Source organism: Bubalus bubalis, chromosome 6, assembly GCF_019923935.1.
Source record: "Bubalus bubalis isolate 160015118507 breed Murrah chromosome 6, NDDB_SH_1, whole genome shotgun sequence".
NCBI classification, from domain to species: Eukaryota; Metazoa; Chordata; class Mammalia; order Artiodactyla; family Bovidae; genus Bubalus; species Bubalus bubalis.
Genome location: NC_059162.1, coordinates 20,295,173 through 20,309,878, shown reverse-complemented (window position 1 = coordinate 20,309,878; position 14,706 = coordinate 20,295,173). Strand labels below are relative to the sequence as shown.

At 48.2% G+C, this 14,706-nt stretch overlaps 1 protein-coding gene across 11 annotated transcripts; it reads left to right on the top strand.

The window, feature by feature from the left end:
- Positions 1-652: 652 nt before the first annotated feature.
- Positions 653-14,627, top strand: TARS2 (threonyl-tRNA synthetase 2, mitochondrial). Of its 11 annotated transcripts, none has more exons than XR_006551658.1 (18): positions 653-3,218; positions 3,532-3,728; positions 4,053-4,176; positions 4,848-4,972; positions 5,768-5,885; positions 6,003-6,067; positions 6,317-6,464; positions 7,558-7,704; positions 7,896-7,994; positions 8,475-8,725; positions 9,182-9,344; positions 9,558-9,695; positions 9,875-9,952; positions 12,099-12,199; positions 12,399-12,500; positions 12,679-12,751; positions 12,964-13,174; positions 13,266-13,379. XR_006551658.1 is itself a non-coding variant. In XM_025287914.2 (18 exons), exons 1-18 carry the CDS (start codon positions 3,144-3,146, stop codon positions 14,412-14,414), a joined length of 2,268 nt encoding a protein of 755 aa, XP_025143699.1. In that variant the 5' UTR covers positions 2,902-3,143; the 3' UTR covers positions 14,415-14,627. The 11 variants fall into 11 exon arrangements, 9 of the variants coding, with proteins under 9 accessions (XP_044800348.1, XP_025143699.1, XP_044800350.1 ...); XM_025287914.2 differs by lacking the exon at positions 12,964-13,174 and adding an exon at positions 14,266-14,627 and having other exon boundaries at positions 2,902-3,218; positions 13,266-13,380; XM_044944410.1 differs by lacking the exon at positions 12,964-13,174 and adding an exon at positions 14,266-14,627 and having other exon boundaries at positions 2,935-3,218; positions 8,508-8,725; positions 13,266-13,380.
- Positions 14,628-14,706: the final 79 nt, after the last annotated feature.

The following is a 14,706-nucleotide window of genomic DNA, read 5'->3' as shown; positions in this document are numbered from 1 at the left end:
AAAGGACAATCTTAGTAGAGACTGTTCAGGGGAGCCCAGGGTTTTGTTTTCAGTTTATCCCCATCCTCTGGCTAGGATGTTTCCCCCTCAATTTACTCAGCAAAGTTGGCTGGACTCTCTCTTTGTAGTATATTTAAAGCAAAGTTAAAGTTTGGCCCCATCCTAGATCTTTATTACTAAGGGGGGGAAGAAATTTTTTTAACCTAACCCCCCACAGCACCTACTGTAGCTTTAGCCACGCTGCTAGTTCTTCGGGCCTCAAAACCACTCGGTGGCAATGATATAAACCTTTCTTGTCTTTTACCTTCTTACATTTTTCCTTTTTCCCTCAATATCTCTTCTACTGCTTTGGTGTAGGGAAATTTTGCTTCTAAGAATGAAGATTTGGAGGTATGTGTTGCTCCTGATAACAAGGGGGAAGTGTACTGTACTTTCCATGGAGAGAATTCTTATAAACAGTTAAAGATGATAAAAACAATACCTCCTCAACCAAAGCTGTAACTAACAAGATGTCTATTCTAAGAGTGGAGTAAAGCTGAGAGTTTCTCAAAGTTGATTCAGGGTCTAGTGTACCCTTTTCTGAGGAGTTCTTTTCCCTAGACTTCTATGAAAACATCTGGTATTATTTCCTAAACTCTTCTTTTTCCTTAACCTTAGACTGGTAGAGATTATTTGGTAAGATGCCTCTTTGCCTATTTTCTTGGCTTTTTATTACTTTCTCTCTACCCTATTAAAGGCCTCTTAGGGCCCAAAGGCTCCTAGTACTGTGCCCTGGAGAGAAAAAAAAGAGATGAGCTACCAAACATGATGCATGGTGATGATCCTGGTCCCTATGAGACAGCATAACATGTTATAACACTGCTCCTGCATTCAGATGGAGTGGGGTTTGAGTTTTTTGAGAGTCATTTTCAACATTTTAAAGGGTAGTAGAAGAAGAAGTAGTAGTAGTTCTTCATTGTAAGAAGAACTACTACTTGTTGGGTTCTTGGAATTCAGTGAGATAGTGAAGCATGGCACTTGGCACATAGGGGTTGTTGAGTAATACTCCCGTGGAAGGGAGGAGCAGTTCTAGCAACAGATATTTTCCCAGCAGGCTAACTGTCTAAAATTCTGAGGCTGAGACGTGCTAGTCACAGATCAGACATTGTGAAGACCCAGTGATTAATGTGTTGGCCTTTGCTAGCTTACTCTTGCCTGCTTGCTCGCTGGCTGGCTTATGACACAGGGAGGAATGGGATAACGTGACATTCCTTCCTTCCTCCACTGCAAACCAGATCACATAAGTGATGATGTAGCAGTTGGTTGATTGGCATCCTGTAGCACCCAGCTCTGCATCGCACATAGGCAGTAGTCAGTACATGTTTGAGGGATGAGTGCAGGCAGCTACTGTAACTGTAATTAATCTCCTTATCCCACCATCCCTCTACTATCCTCCCAAAGCAGAATGGTTAAAGAAGGTGTGTGTCAGTATACAAGTCCTATGGGGTTTCAAGTCAGTACAGTGATTGGTATATTCTTAATTACTTACAGAGCAGCTACCATTTTGTTGCATGCAGTGTAACACTTCCCTGTCCCTTTTGGTGCAGAGCCATGGGAAGAGTTCTGCCTGCTGTCACACTTCCTGATTGCCACTTAAAAATTCTCCCAAACTCACACACATACCAGTAATCTTCCTCTTCCACACTCTTGTCTATCTCTTTTTGTATTTCAGGGTGTCTAACATACCAGAAGATGGAGCCAAGATCCAGAGTGGTGCCTGTGACTCAGATCAGCTGCTGCCTCCCCAGACAGAACCTCTGGAAACTTAGATTAAACACCTTTCTATGACAGCTCTTCCTCCACAATGCTTGATAACATCACCATTGGAAACTTGAGAACCAACACCAACCATCCCCACCCCCAGGTGAGGGGACTAATGGGAATTACTAAGAACCTCACATCTGTCCCTAAATCCATTTCCCCTCATACTTTACAAATCTGGTTGTGTTTCAATTTTTACTATAGAAAACAAATCAAATACACCTAGTCCTGTATTCTGGATATAGCAGGGAGAGGGCTAAAGGAGAGCTAGGATGGGAATTAGAGGCAGTCTTGGTTGGCAGCAGAGAGCTAAGGTTCTAGGGTCAGGCACTTCTTTCTGAGCTGTTGGCGGAATTGTATTGGGAGTAAACTCTTATTACCAGAGAAAGTCTGTTGTGGTAGAAGAATATGAAACTTGGGTTCAGAATCTAGCATCAGTTGGCATTAAACCACTTACCTTCTCTGACCTTAAATTCCTCATCTGTAAGTTAAGGGATCTCTAAAGGGCCCTCTTTAAGCACCATGAGTATGAAGGGATGCCAAAGAATGCCCTTTGCAGTTTCTTTGCTCTAGCCCCAAAGTGGTTATATTCATTTATTCTCAGCTTGTCACCAGTGTTGCCCATTACATGTACTATGCAATATATTAGACAATATAAAATTAACCTTAACAATTCAGAATGAGAACTATTATTATTCCCATTTTATAGATAAGAAAATTGAAGTTCAGAAGTTTATTTTGTTTGGGGGTGTCTGTTTTTGTTGCATTGCCTGGCTTGTGGGCTCTTAGTTCCCTGACCAGTTCCCTGTGGCTTCTGCCATGGAAGAGCAAAGTCTTAACCACTGGACCGCTAGGGAATTCTAGAAGTTAATTACCCCAAAGACACAATTCCCAGGATTTACACTAGATCTGTCTTATTTCAAAGTATATGCGTTTATCTGTTTCCTACCTGCCAGTGAAGACTATGTAAAAGAAAAAGTATGGTTTAAAAGGAAATGACTACCCTTTCCGATCTGTTTCTCTTCCGCTTGAATTTTGGGAAATTTTCCTGCCCCTGTCCTCAAAGCCGCAGGATATCTTACTGCTCTTTTGATCTGAAACTGCAGGTCTCTGGAATTGCCCACGTGTGTAACAGTTTAGGTCTTCCGGTCAGGCGGAACCACCCACACCGCTGCTAGTGCTGTGTGGGGTGTTCCTCCTCGGTTTTCCTGGAGGTGGTCCCAGATTGGAGTGGCAGCTGTAGTAACCAATAGGCATGGATATTGTTGGGCCAGACGTCAATGAGGAATCGGGCGAAGGAGAAGCGACGATCATTTGAGCATGTAGGACCGGACTGAGGGAAAATGGGGCTGTATCAGAGGTGTCGGCGGCTTCGGTTCCCAGGGTTACACGCCTGCGGGCTGCACACGGTGCGTGAGGTACCCAAAAGTTCCGAGCCACATTGGACCCAGCCCAGTGGAACCCCAAAGTGTAGGCTCTTAATCCTGCTTGACACCGTCTGCTCCCGCCCAGCGGCCCTGAACCCGACTACCCTGGCCCTTAGATGCGCCATTTTTTCCCTCCTGTTAGCAGCCTGGGGTGCCTAGAGCTAGCCTAGGGCCCTGTATCACCCAGTGTTTTTAAAAGACCAGGATTCGGACCACGGCCACTTAAATGTTCTAATTTCGCGCGGTCCCAATCCGAGGAAGGAATGATGGAACCTGTGTTACTTCTTAACATCTTTCCCTCCAGGCAGCTGTGCCGACCCCTCCACACTGGTTGGTAGAGCGGCTTGGCTATTTTGAGGAGCTATGGACTGCTCAGGTAAAGAGGTTAGCAAGCATGGCACAGGAGGAACAGCGGACTATTAAGATATCACTTCCTGGAGGTCAGAAAGTCGATGCTGTAGCATGGAAGACAACCCCTTACCAACTAGCCCAGCAGATCAGGTACTAGGCTCATTCTGTACCTACCAGGATAACGCTTCTATCTTTGCTTTCTCTTTCTTAATTTGAGTAGGGAAAAGACTTTGTATGTTTATCCCATCCTCCTCAAGATAGCATTTCCTGCCAATTCCTTTTCAATCTGCATTAGTTTCATAGTCTCTGACCTTCCTCCATTAGGCATGGAGGGTGGAGGGGACTGATAAATTCTATTGCTCCCGTAACCCGTTTCCTCTTTGCAGGTTTGGAGTTGCTAAGAGATTAGTTCCTGTCTTCGCCTTTGGATTGTAACCTTGTCTTTTTCTTTACCTGTATTCCTCACTGCTGAAGTTCAAACCTGGCGGATACTGCAGTGGCTGCTCAAGTCAATGGAGAACCTTATGATCTGGAGCGGCCCTTGGAGACAGATTCTGACCTCCGGTTTCTGACATTCGATTCTGCACAGGGGAAAGCGGTAAGCTTCTTCCTTATCGGGGATACAGTGGCTACTAAACGAAGAGCTGTTTAAGTGGGCATTTCTAACGTTTATTTCTCTTGCCACAGTTTCTCCAAGTGCAGTTGGGAGGCTTACGGCATATTGCTTGTCTTGACTAGTCCTGGCTAAGCTGGAAACTTAGGATGAAAGTTTTTCCTTAGCCTGGGTCTATTAAGCAGTGACCAGTTGTGCTAGTGAAAGGGAGAGAATTAAGTTGAAAATAGAAAGATAATATGCCCCATTAGCCCCCCAGCTCTTGAGACCTATATTATAAGTCATCAGTAGCACATTTTTAATTTTAGTGTGGCTTGCACAATTGGGCACATGACCTGGCTTTCCTTCCACTTTTTCATGTCAGCTTGGATGGTATGAAAACTGACTAACCTCCTACTATGCTCTGGAACTGGAAAGCCGTGAGGAGTGGGGCTTACTCTTTTCTGTGCATTGCTTCTAGGGGCCTTCTTTCTTTTATATTCAGTTTTGTTGTTGTTTATTTGTCTTTTACTATTCAGCAGTCACCCCCAAGCTCAGAGGCACATTTTGTGATAGTTATTCATAACTGGTTCACATCAGCTTTTCTGGGGAGGTCAGAGAGGTAGGAACTAAAGGAGAAGGCTATGAACTCATGAACTCCTTTCTTGTGAACCCAGGTATTCTGGCACTCCAGTACCCATGTCCTGGGGGCAGCAGCTGAACAGCTTTTAGGTGCTGTCCTCTGCCAAGGCCCAAGCACAGAATGTGGCTTTTACCATGATTTCTTCTTAGGAAAGGAACGGTGAGTAAGGGAAGGAAGGAGGAGAATAATTCTGGGGTGCTTTCCCCCCCCCCCCCAGAGATATCACCATATTTTCTTTTTCTTTTTTAGAGGTCTAATTGACAAATACAGTTGTAATTGATTTAAAGTATAGTTATGGTGATTTGATATATGTCTACATTGTAGAAGGATTCTCATAATCAAATTATCACATGCTTTTGTGTATGTATAAGAATGCTTAAGAACTACTTTTAGAGAATTTCAATTATACAATACAGAATTTATCAACTATAGTTACAGTGCTATATGTTAGTTCTGCAGGCCTTATTCATCTTTTAACTGAAAGTTTGTACCTCTTTACTGGGATGGTTTCTGAGGCCTTTTCTGGAGCCTCACGCATGTTCAATTTGGAGGAGAAAGAAAGCTGGGGCCAGGGTCCCTCCGTGCCTCAGCTGTGACATTGGTATCACCGTCTCTATTAGTCCATGTCATTCCTTATCTAAATCAGCTTGAAACTTACCTTCTCTAGCCTTTATGTATTCAACTTTTACTTCATCTCTCATTACTGTTTCTCTAGTTTTGTTTATCCAGATTGCCTGCATGCAACATTTAATTTCATACCTAGAGCTGTTTTCCTCCAGCTGTAAACTTTGTACCTGATTTCCTGTTTGTTTTCCTCTAGTCTCTTTGTCTTTGCCAGTAACTTTTGATATTTTTGGAGGGCAGGATTTCACCCCCTAGCCAGTACCCAGGTGTGTCACCCAGGTGTTGCTCCCTAGCAGACAGAGGCCAGTCAACCATTCTTCATCTCTCCAGGACAGTCAAGGGCTCAGAGCTGCCTGTTTTGGAACGGTTTTGCCAGGAACTTACAGCTGCTGCTCAGCCCTTCCGGAGACTGGAGGCTTCTCGGGCTCAGCTTTGCCAGCTCTTCAAGGTGGGGTGGAGACACACAGGTTTAGGAGAATGATCGAGAGGTGTGAGGGGAGGAGTGGCTCTCTCCAGGATGTCTTTGTGAGAATGAAGGCTTGTCCTCACTCTTCCCTTCTTCCAGGATAACCCCTTTAAGCTTCGCTTGATTGAGGAGAAGGTGACAGGTCCAATGGCAACAGTGTATGGGTGAGAGCTGCTGACGCTGTGGGGACAGGGAAGGCTGGGGATGGGCTAAGGAAGGCCAGGGCTGGCATGAGGGAAAGAAGAGAGGTCATCTGGTGCTCCCAAAAGAAATGGGCATTGGTTTTTATCTCTCACTGTTCTCTCTGTGGAGTAGTTCTTTGCATCTCTTTCTGTCAGCTAAATACCCTGAGAGGGAGAAACTTAGAAGCTCAAGAATTTGGAAACCACTCACCGGCCCCTGCTTTCTCCCAGGTGTGGCATGCTGGTTGATCTGTGCAGGGGCCCCCACCTTCGGCATACTGGACAGATTGGAGGCCTGAAGCTGCTGTCGGTCAGTCATGAGGACTGGGTTAGGTTGAGATTCCTGTGTTTTCACTGGAGTGAGTTGAAGAAGGGGAAGGTGATTCTCAGCCCCTTCTCTGCTCTGATAGCTAAGGGAGGAATCTGGAAGGAGAAAGAAACTTTGTCTCTGCCTTCTAGAAACTTCCCATCTAGTGACAGATACTCAACACCCTGCCAGGGCCCAGAAGCCAATTCAAATTCCGTAGTTGGACATTACCACCAAGGGAGATGGCAAAGGAGGGCATAAACAGACTGGACAGGGTCATTAGGGAAGACTCATGAGGAGAGAGCAGGTGTGGAACACCATTTGACAGGCACAGAATATTTTAAGTCAGAGGCCTGCCCTTTATAAAAAGACTGCTCCTGGGCAAGGTGAACTGTCAGTTGGAGTAGGAGCAGGAAGCAGGGAGTGAGGGGAGAGGCAGATAGGTAGAGCAAAAGCCCTGGACTGAAAACCTAGGCATCTGCTCTGAGTTCTGTCTCTGCCACTGATAAGTATATGGCCTTGGGTAAATCTCCTTGCCCATGATGCCCAACTGTAAAGTGAGGCTGTTAATTCCTGTCCTGCCAGTAGGGCCATATCATAGACACAAAACCAACTAACACAAGAGAAAGTGTTTGAGGACAAGTTAAAAGTACTATAAAATGCAAGCCATTTCTTATTAGTACTGTTGTTCAAGGAACGAGAAGCAGAGGCATTTGAATTTCATGAATCCAGGAACAGCGTGGGAGATGGGGTTTTCTCATGACTGTATGGGAGCTTGATAAAAGGATGGATGGACTTAATATTTGACTAGTGCGTAGGGTTACTTCCCTGTGCCATTGTTGATTAGAAGGGGAAGGAAGGAAGTACAGGATTACTGGTAAGATAGTGCTGGTGAGAATGCAGAGGTGACAAGATACAGTTAGAGTTGAACAGTACATGTGTAGAAACCAAGGTACCTCCAGGGTGCTAAACGTGGCAGGGGTTGTCTGGAGGATGGGGTGGGCATCCTGCTGCTGGGGATGGTGAGAAAAGTGGTGAGAGAGATGAGAGTTGTCAAGTGAGTACCTCTGATGCTTGTGCCCAGAGTATCATCTGAGGATTGAAGGAGGTTGGGTGGGTGCCTTCAGTCCTCATCTTCCCTTTGACTCCCTCTCTCCTCCCACAGAACTCATCATCAGTGTGGAGATTTCCAGGCGCCCCAGAGACACTGCAGAGAGTGTCCGGCATTTCCTTCCCCACTGCAGAGGAGCTGAGGGCCTGGGAAGAATGGAGGGAGGAAGCAGAGTTACGGGACCACCGGCGCATTGGGAAGGTATAGAGACTGGGGGAATGGGGGCAGAGGAGGTGATAATGATAAGGGTTGCAGAGCGAGGAGGGAACCTGATCTGTGAAGTTGGGAGCAAATTCAGAATCCCACAAACTGAGCAACTCTGTCAAGTAATCTCTTCTGGGTTTTCAAACCCTGCTTTCACCTTGAAGTAACATTGCTGATTCCAACTCCAGGAACAGGAGCTCTTCTTCTTCCATGAACTGAGCCCCGGGAGCTGTTTCTTCCTGCCTCGAGGGACAAGGGTGTATAATGCACTGGTGGCTTTTATCAGGGTAAGGAGGACCCATGTTCAGGGGGAGGATGACTGGAGAGGGACTGAGGGCCTAGAAGAATCCACCTGGTAAAAGAGAGGGATTCGAAGTTTGAACATTAATACCGTAGAGTGCACGTGTGCTAAGTCACTTCAGTTGTGTCTGACTCTGCAGCCCCAGGTACTGTAGCGCACCAGGCTCCTTTGTCCGTGGAATTTCCCAGACAAGAATACTGGAGTGGGTTGCTATTTCCTTCTCCAGGGGATCTTCCCAACCCAGGGACTGAACCCACATCTCTTTTGTCTCCTGCATCAGCAGCGGGTTCTTTACCACTAGCGCCACCTCGAATGATAGAGCGCAAGTGACCTTAATCAAGAACAGCGCGTCTACTGTGGGGAGTGTAGAGAGGGGGTGTGGTAATTACCAGCTATAGCTGTGATCAGCATGACTTGAGGGCCCGGAGAGCCACATAGCTGCCACCCTGCCTCCTTTCCTCCCCAGTCACTCTGGTCTCCCATGTCGGCATCTCTGCAGGCTGAATACACCCGCCGCGGTTTCTCAGAAGTGAAAACCCCCACGTTGTTTTCTGCGAAGCTCTGGGAGCTGTCAGGGCACTGGGAGCATTATCGGGAAGACATGTTTGCCCTGCAGCCACCAGGCCTGGACAGGCCTTCCAGCTCTCAGAGCGACCACTCTGCCAGCTCCCCCACAGACACACTCGCCCTCAAGCCCATGAACTGCCCTGCACATTGGTGAGCTAGAAGCCAGGAGACCTGGTTTCTTCTGGGGCTAGGGCTAGGCAGCCGGTTTGCTAAATATTAATAGAAGGCACCTTGGAATAGTGTTGGAACCCTGGATTTGAGTCTTGAATCTGCCCTCTATCTCCCCATGTGAATTTGGGGAAATCATTGTACCTCCCTAAGCCTCAGTCTCATCATGAGGAATAGCAAGGGTTTGGAGCTACTGTCTCAGGTTCCTCTTTCAGTTCAATGCCTGTCACAGAACAGGGGTACAGGAAGTGGTGTCTTATTGTTACTGAGAAATTCACTTGAGAACCAGGCAAAATTAACAGGACTCAGCAGGAGACAGGGTGAGGCCCGAGAGGGCATAAGCTGATAGTGCAAAGAAGGGAAGTAGACCGGGCGGGGGAGCAGGCCTCAGGGGTTAGTTTTCCCTGTGGCCCTGACTCTTCTCCACCCCAACCTCAGCCTAATGTTCGCCCACCGGCCCAGATCCTGGCGAGAGCTGCCCCTGCGACTGGCTGACTTCGGGGCCCTACACCGGGCTGAGGCCTCTGGCAGCCTGGGGGGCCTGACCCGGCTTCGGTGCTTCCAGCAGGATGACGCCCACATCTTCTGTGCACCGGATCAGGTGGCCCTTCCCCAACTCCACTGAAGCAGTCTAAACCACCTTTCATTCTCCTTGTGAAGTGCCAACATTCCTGACCCTCAGCTGCCCTCTTTATATAAGTCAGCTGCATTCTATCTCCAACTTTCCTCTATGTTTTTGCTTTTTTTCCCCCAACTACCATCCTGACCCCAGAGCTCTAGCTGGCACGCAGCTCACCTACCCTTATTCCTCCAGCTGGAAGCAGAGATCCGAGGCTGTCTTGATTTCCTCCACTCTGTCTACACCATCCTTGGCTTTTCCTTCCACATGGCACTGTCTACCCGGCCATCTGGCTTCCTGGGAGAGCCTTGCCTTTGGGACCAGGCCGAGCAGGTGAGCGAGTGGTAGGGAAGTAGAGCCGATAAAGCAGTCTAATAGAAGGGGAGGGGAGGTGGGAATCAGGGTCCCTGGTAGAGGCAGGTGCCGAGAGGGTCATTGCGGGGGCTAGTGGGATATGTTGCTTGTAAAGTCTAAGGCGACATATTTCTTCTCTTGTTTCCTTCTCTCTAAAGGTCCTGCAGCAGGCCCTAGAAGAATTTGGAGCACCATGGGATCTCAACCCTGGAGATGGTGCATTCTATGGGCCTAAGGTAAGCTGGGGACCCAGATAAGAGTCTTACTTATTCATCTTCTGGTTTTGTTTTATTAAATGTTTAATAGATACGAAGAAATGTGTTTAAACTTGTGTAGGATGTAAAGAAGAGCAATACATTTCCTGCCCTCATGGAACTTAGGTCTGGTGAAGCTTCTGGGAGGTAAAGAAGGCGTTTTCAGCACCATGGGATCAGTACTGTGTAGGTACTAAGGGAGCATGTTACTCTGGAGGGTCAGAAAAGGTTTTCTGTAGGAATCTCTTTCTAATCTGAAAAGTAATTGTTGGTTAAGTAAAAAGATGTCTCAGGAGGGAACATTGTAGGCAGAGGCTGGGTCGAGGAGTGACATGGCAGGTTGAAAGAGGTGAAAGAAATCAGTGGAAAAAAAGGCCTGAGAAGGGCCTGCTGGATATAGTGGAAAAAGCTATTAGGTTTGTTTGTTTGCTTGTTTAATTAATTTTGGCTGCACTGAGTCTTGGTTACTTCATGAGCATTTTCTCTAGTTGTGGCAATCAGAGGCTCTTCTTCATTGCAGTGTGCAGGCTTCTCACTGCAGTGGCTTCTCTTATTGCAGAGCACAAGCTCTAGGCACATGGGCTTTAGTAGTTGAGGTTTGCAGGCTCAGTAACTCTGGTGCACAGGTTTAGTTGCTCCAAGGCCTGTGGGATCTTCCAGAATCAGGAATCGAACCTGTGTCCCCACTCTGGCAGGTGGAATCTCAACCCACTGGACCACCAGGGGATCCCCAAGGCTGTTAGGTTTTGAGGGGCCATTTTCCAGTAAAATGGGGACGGGAGTTGGAATCAGAAGTGAATAAATAAATATAACTTTCAAAAACATTGGCTCTAGGGAATTTCCTGATGGTCCAGTGGTTAGGACTCAGCGCTTTCACAGCTGAGGGCCCAAGTTCAATCCCTGGTTGGGGAACTAAGATCCCATAAGCCACACGTGGTGTGGCCAAAGCAAACAAATCTTAAAGATCATTGGCTTTTATAAAGGCAAAGGAGAGTAGCTGTCAGATCCAAAGAGGTGTTGCTTGAGGATGTTTAAATGCTGTGATGAGAGGGAGCCTGTTTGGGTCGGGAGAAGTTGAAGTTGTAGAAGGGGTTTCAGTAGAGGGACATTTGTGCGACGTTGTAAGGGATGGGATCCAGAGCCCTCCATAGACAGGACCCCTGTGCCTTTGTTTAGGAGATAGGCGGAAAGGTTGGGTAGGTGCGAGGAAATGTATAGATGTGGTGACATAAGCTGAGACATTTTTCCTTTCTCATGCTGTCAGTTACTGGAATTCTCCACAAGGTAGGAGGCAGGAACATTTGCTGAGATGGGAGTGGGGAAGAGGAGAGTTGTTACGAGGGAGCTAAAGAAGGGAAATGAGGAGAAAGCTTGAGCATCCCTGAGGAGAACAGGGCACAGAGCTGGTTAGGCTAGCCCGTGGATTGCTGGCAACAGCACGGCTTCTGTTGAGGTTCACAGCAGCCCCTGGCATCAGTGTTTCTGCATCTGTAGTGTGTGGTATGCTGGGCAACACAGGGCAGCTCTGTTGCAGGGCCAGGCAGGTGGGCAGCGAGGATGCTGCCAAGGTGGAGTTTGTCATGTGGATGTGACAGAAGAACAATGATACCAGGGAACCAGAAGAGTGGTTATAGCTTCATGGAGAGAGAAACGGGGGCGGGAAGAGCCAAGGGGCCTATGAGTGTGAAGAAAAGTGAGTTAAGGAGCTGAGAAATTGAAGAATCATTAATAGGAATAATTGTCAGAGCTGGAAGGACAGGATACAGGAATCAGAGCAGGTGTCTGATGGATTATTTCAGAGGCGTAGCCATCCTGGGAGATGATGGGATGAAGGTCATGGCCACAGTGTGGGCTCGGGTGAAGGTCTCTGAGATGAGAGAAACTCATGGAATTGAGAGGTCAGGGCGAGGCTGGGCCATTCGTGTGAATGTTGACGTCCCCTAATGTTACATCACTATTAAATGGAAAGAGCCACTGCCAGAGTCTCCAGGGAGTGACATGGAGCAGGATGCCGTGGGTGATATGTCTTCTCCATACAGCCCGGGATGTAGGTAGATAGAGGGGGCAGACGTGCAGTGGAGCACACTGGCTCTGGTTTCTCGCGTGTCCTCCCTTCTGCCTTCTCCAGATTGATGTGCACGTCCGCGATGCCCTGGGTCGACCCCATCAGTGTGGGACAATCCAGCTTGATTTCCAGCTGCCCCTGAGATTTGACCTCCAGTACAAGGGGTATGGCACCTTGTCCTCTCACCTTTCCCCTCGACTCATGGACTAGGTGGAGGCCCACTTCTCTTTCTACCCTTAAAACTTAGCCACATCCTCCACACCCTCCCTTGGCGGGGTTGAAGATTTCTTGGAAACTGGAAGGTAACTTGGGTGCTCATTTTGTGATGCTTCTCCATTCCGTCCACCCCCATCTCCCTCCAAGGCAGTCGGGGGCCCTAGAGTGTCCAGTCCTCATTCATCGCGCCGTGCTCGGTTCCGTGGAAAGGATGTTGGGAGTGCTGGCGGAGAGCTGTGGGGGAAAATGGTGAGACCTTTGACCCCGATTCCTGTCCTTTGTGGCCCTCAAACCAGGCAGTGCATGCTCCAGATCCTGGTCCCCTTCAGACTCCAGCTTCTGTTTCCTTCTAGAATCTGCCCTCTGCAGCCACACTTGGGGTCCAAGCCAGGATAAATAATTTGCCTTCTTCTCTTCTCTCAATCAGGCCACTGTGGCTGTCCCCGTTCCAGGTGGTGGTCATCCCTGTGGGGACGGAGCAGGAGGAATATGCCAGAGAGGTGAGGATGGGGGCCGACCCAGGCCTAATAGAGAGGCCCGGGACGAGCAGTGGGAATTGCTGCATGCTGGGAATTCCACATCTGAAAACTGAGCTAATCCCACCTTGCCTGGAGATTTGTGAAAATTAAATAAGTCAGTAAATGTTAGACAATAAAGGTGCATGGCACAAAAGGGGCCTTGGATGAATGTTGTTCTTATTTTTCGTTTCTAGAGAGAAGTAAGGATAATGGACAGTACTAGAGCCGAGCAGCTGGTTGGTGGTGCAGAGTGGTGTCTAGAAACAGGCAGAGTCCAGGGAGGCTTGGCTGCAGGATGAGGCAGACAAGGAAGCTGTGGGGGCTGCAGAGGGGCCTCATTGTAGAGAGTGAAGAGGGTTCGTCCCTGAGACCCGGAGAGCCTGGAGGCAGAGGAAGGAGGAGCAGGTGGGGGAGCTTGAGGAAAACTGGCGTTGGGGTATTCCACCTCCTCAGCCTTCCATTAAATCAGGTTCCTATCAATGACCCTTTGCCCCAGGCACAGCAGAGCCTGCGAGCTGCGGGACTGGTCGGTGACCTGGACGCTGACTCGGGACTGACCCTCAGCCGGAGAATCCGCCGGGCTCAGCTCGCACACTACAATTTTCAGTTTGGTAAGACCCGGTCAGCACAGTCCCACGGCCCTATACTGTTCCACCCGGCCTGTATGTTCTTTCCTGTATGTCAGGCCTGGTCATTTGCACATTTGGGTAATTTGCGGCTCATGACCCGAGCTGGGCAGGAGCCAGGATTCAGCTCAACTGAGCCATTGGGGCCTAGGCTCTTGCACCTCCTGGCCTGCGCCTCTGACCCTCAGGACGGTTTTCTGCTGGCCCGCACCCTAACTCTTGATGTCTGTCAGGTTAATTAGTCAAGGGAGCATCAGGCAGAAAGGGACAGGAAGGACTAATAAGACGTTAATTAGTTAGTTTTGTTTATTCTAGACCTAGGTGGAGTCAGCCCTGAGGGATGAGAAAAAGGGCCATAAGGGGAAAAGTCTAAGCCAACCTTGCGCCTTTTTTCATTTTTCCAAGATTCAGAGCTCTGTCTTGAAGGCAAGAAGTAGAGATTTCTCAGCTAGATTACCTGATTTTCTAGTTTTGTACACCCACTCATCCTGCCAGTCTTGGCACAAGCTACGCCATGACCCCATGGACTTACCTACGTGTCTCCCACCCTCCCCTTTCTCTAATGTACATGCATACACACAGACACTTTTCTCTCTGGATCTGCTTCTTGATCTATTTGTCTTTCTTTGGCTGACCGTACTGCCTCTCACCCCTGAGCTCCTGAGTGGAAGTGATAAGGCATGTAAGAAAATGTCTGGAATCTTTCAGGAAGACCAGGGAACTGGAGAGCGAGAGATAGCTAAATATATCCTTTCCCGGAACCGTGTCTGAGCTCTGCTTTTCCTAAAGATTTCTGCACAGCAAAAGGAGGATATCCTCTCCTTTTGGATACCCTTTCCCTAAGATTCCCAGACCTCCCTCTTCCTGCAGTGGTTGGCCAGAGAGAGCAGAGTAAGAGAACAGTGAACATTCGGACTCGAGATAATCGTCGACTTGGAGAACGGGACTTGGCCGAGGCTGTACAGCGGCTACTGGAGCTACAGGACACCAGGGTCCCAAATGCTGAAGAAATTTTCTGAGCATTTGTATATAGATGTGGCAAAGACCTGCAGGAGCCACCAGCCTGCCTTACCATGGGGGAGCCCAACCTAACTGACAGGTCTGGAGTCCCTCAGACTCAGAACTCCTGTGAAGGTGTGAATCTACTTCATGAAGAGATTTGGTCTGGGAGAAGCTGTAGCTGTTTGGATGTGAGGAGAGTGAAACTAAAAATAATAAACTTGGGGAACTTCCCTGGTGGTCCAGTGGTTAAGACTTTGTGCTTCCAATATAGGGGCTTGGGTTCAATCCCTGGTCAGGGAACTAAGATCT

Bases quoted from the DNA above. Each gene is read 5' to 3' on its own strand.
- TARS2 (XM_025287914.2), top strand. From the start codon at position 3,144: ATGGGGCTGTATCAGAGGTGTCGGCGGCTTCGGTTCCCAGGGTTACAC. The intron at 3,729-4,052 runs GTACTAGGCTCA...TCACTGCTGAAG, and splicing joins CAACTAGCCCAGCAGATCAG to TTCAAACCTGGCGGATACTG. The intron at 12,752-13,265 runs GTGAGGATGGGG...CCTTTGCCCCAG, and splicing joins AGGAGGAATATGCCAGAGAG to GCACAGCAGAGCCTGCGAGC.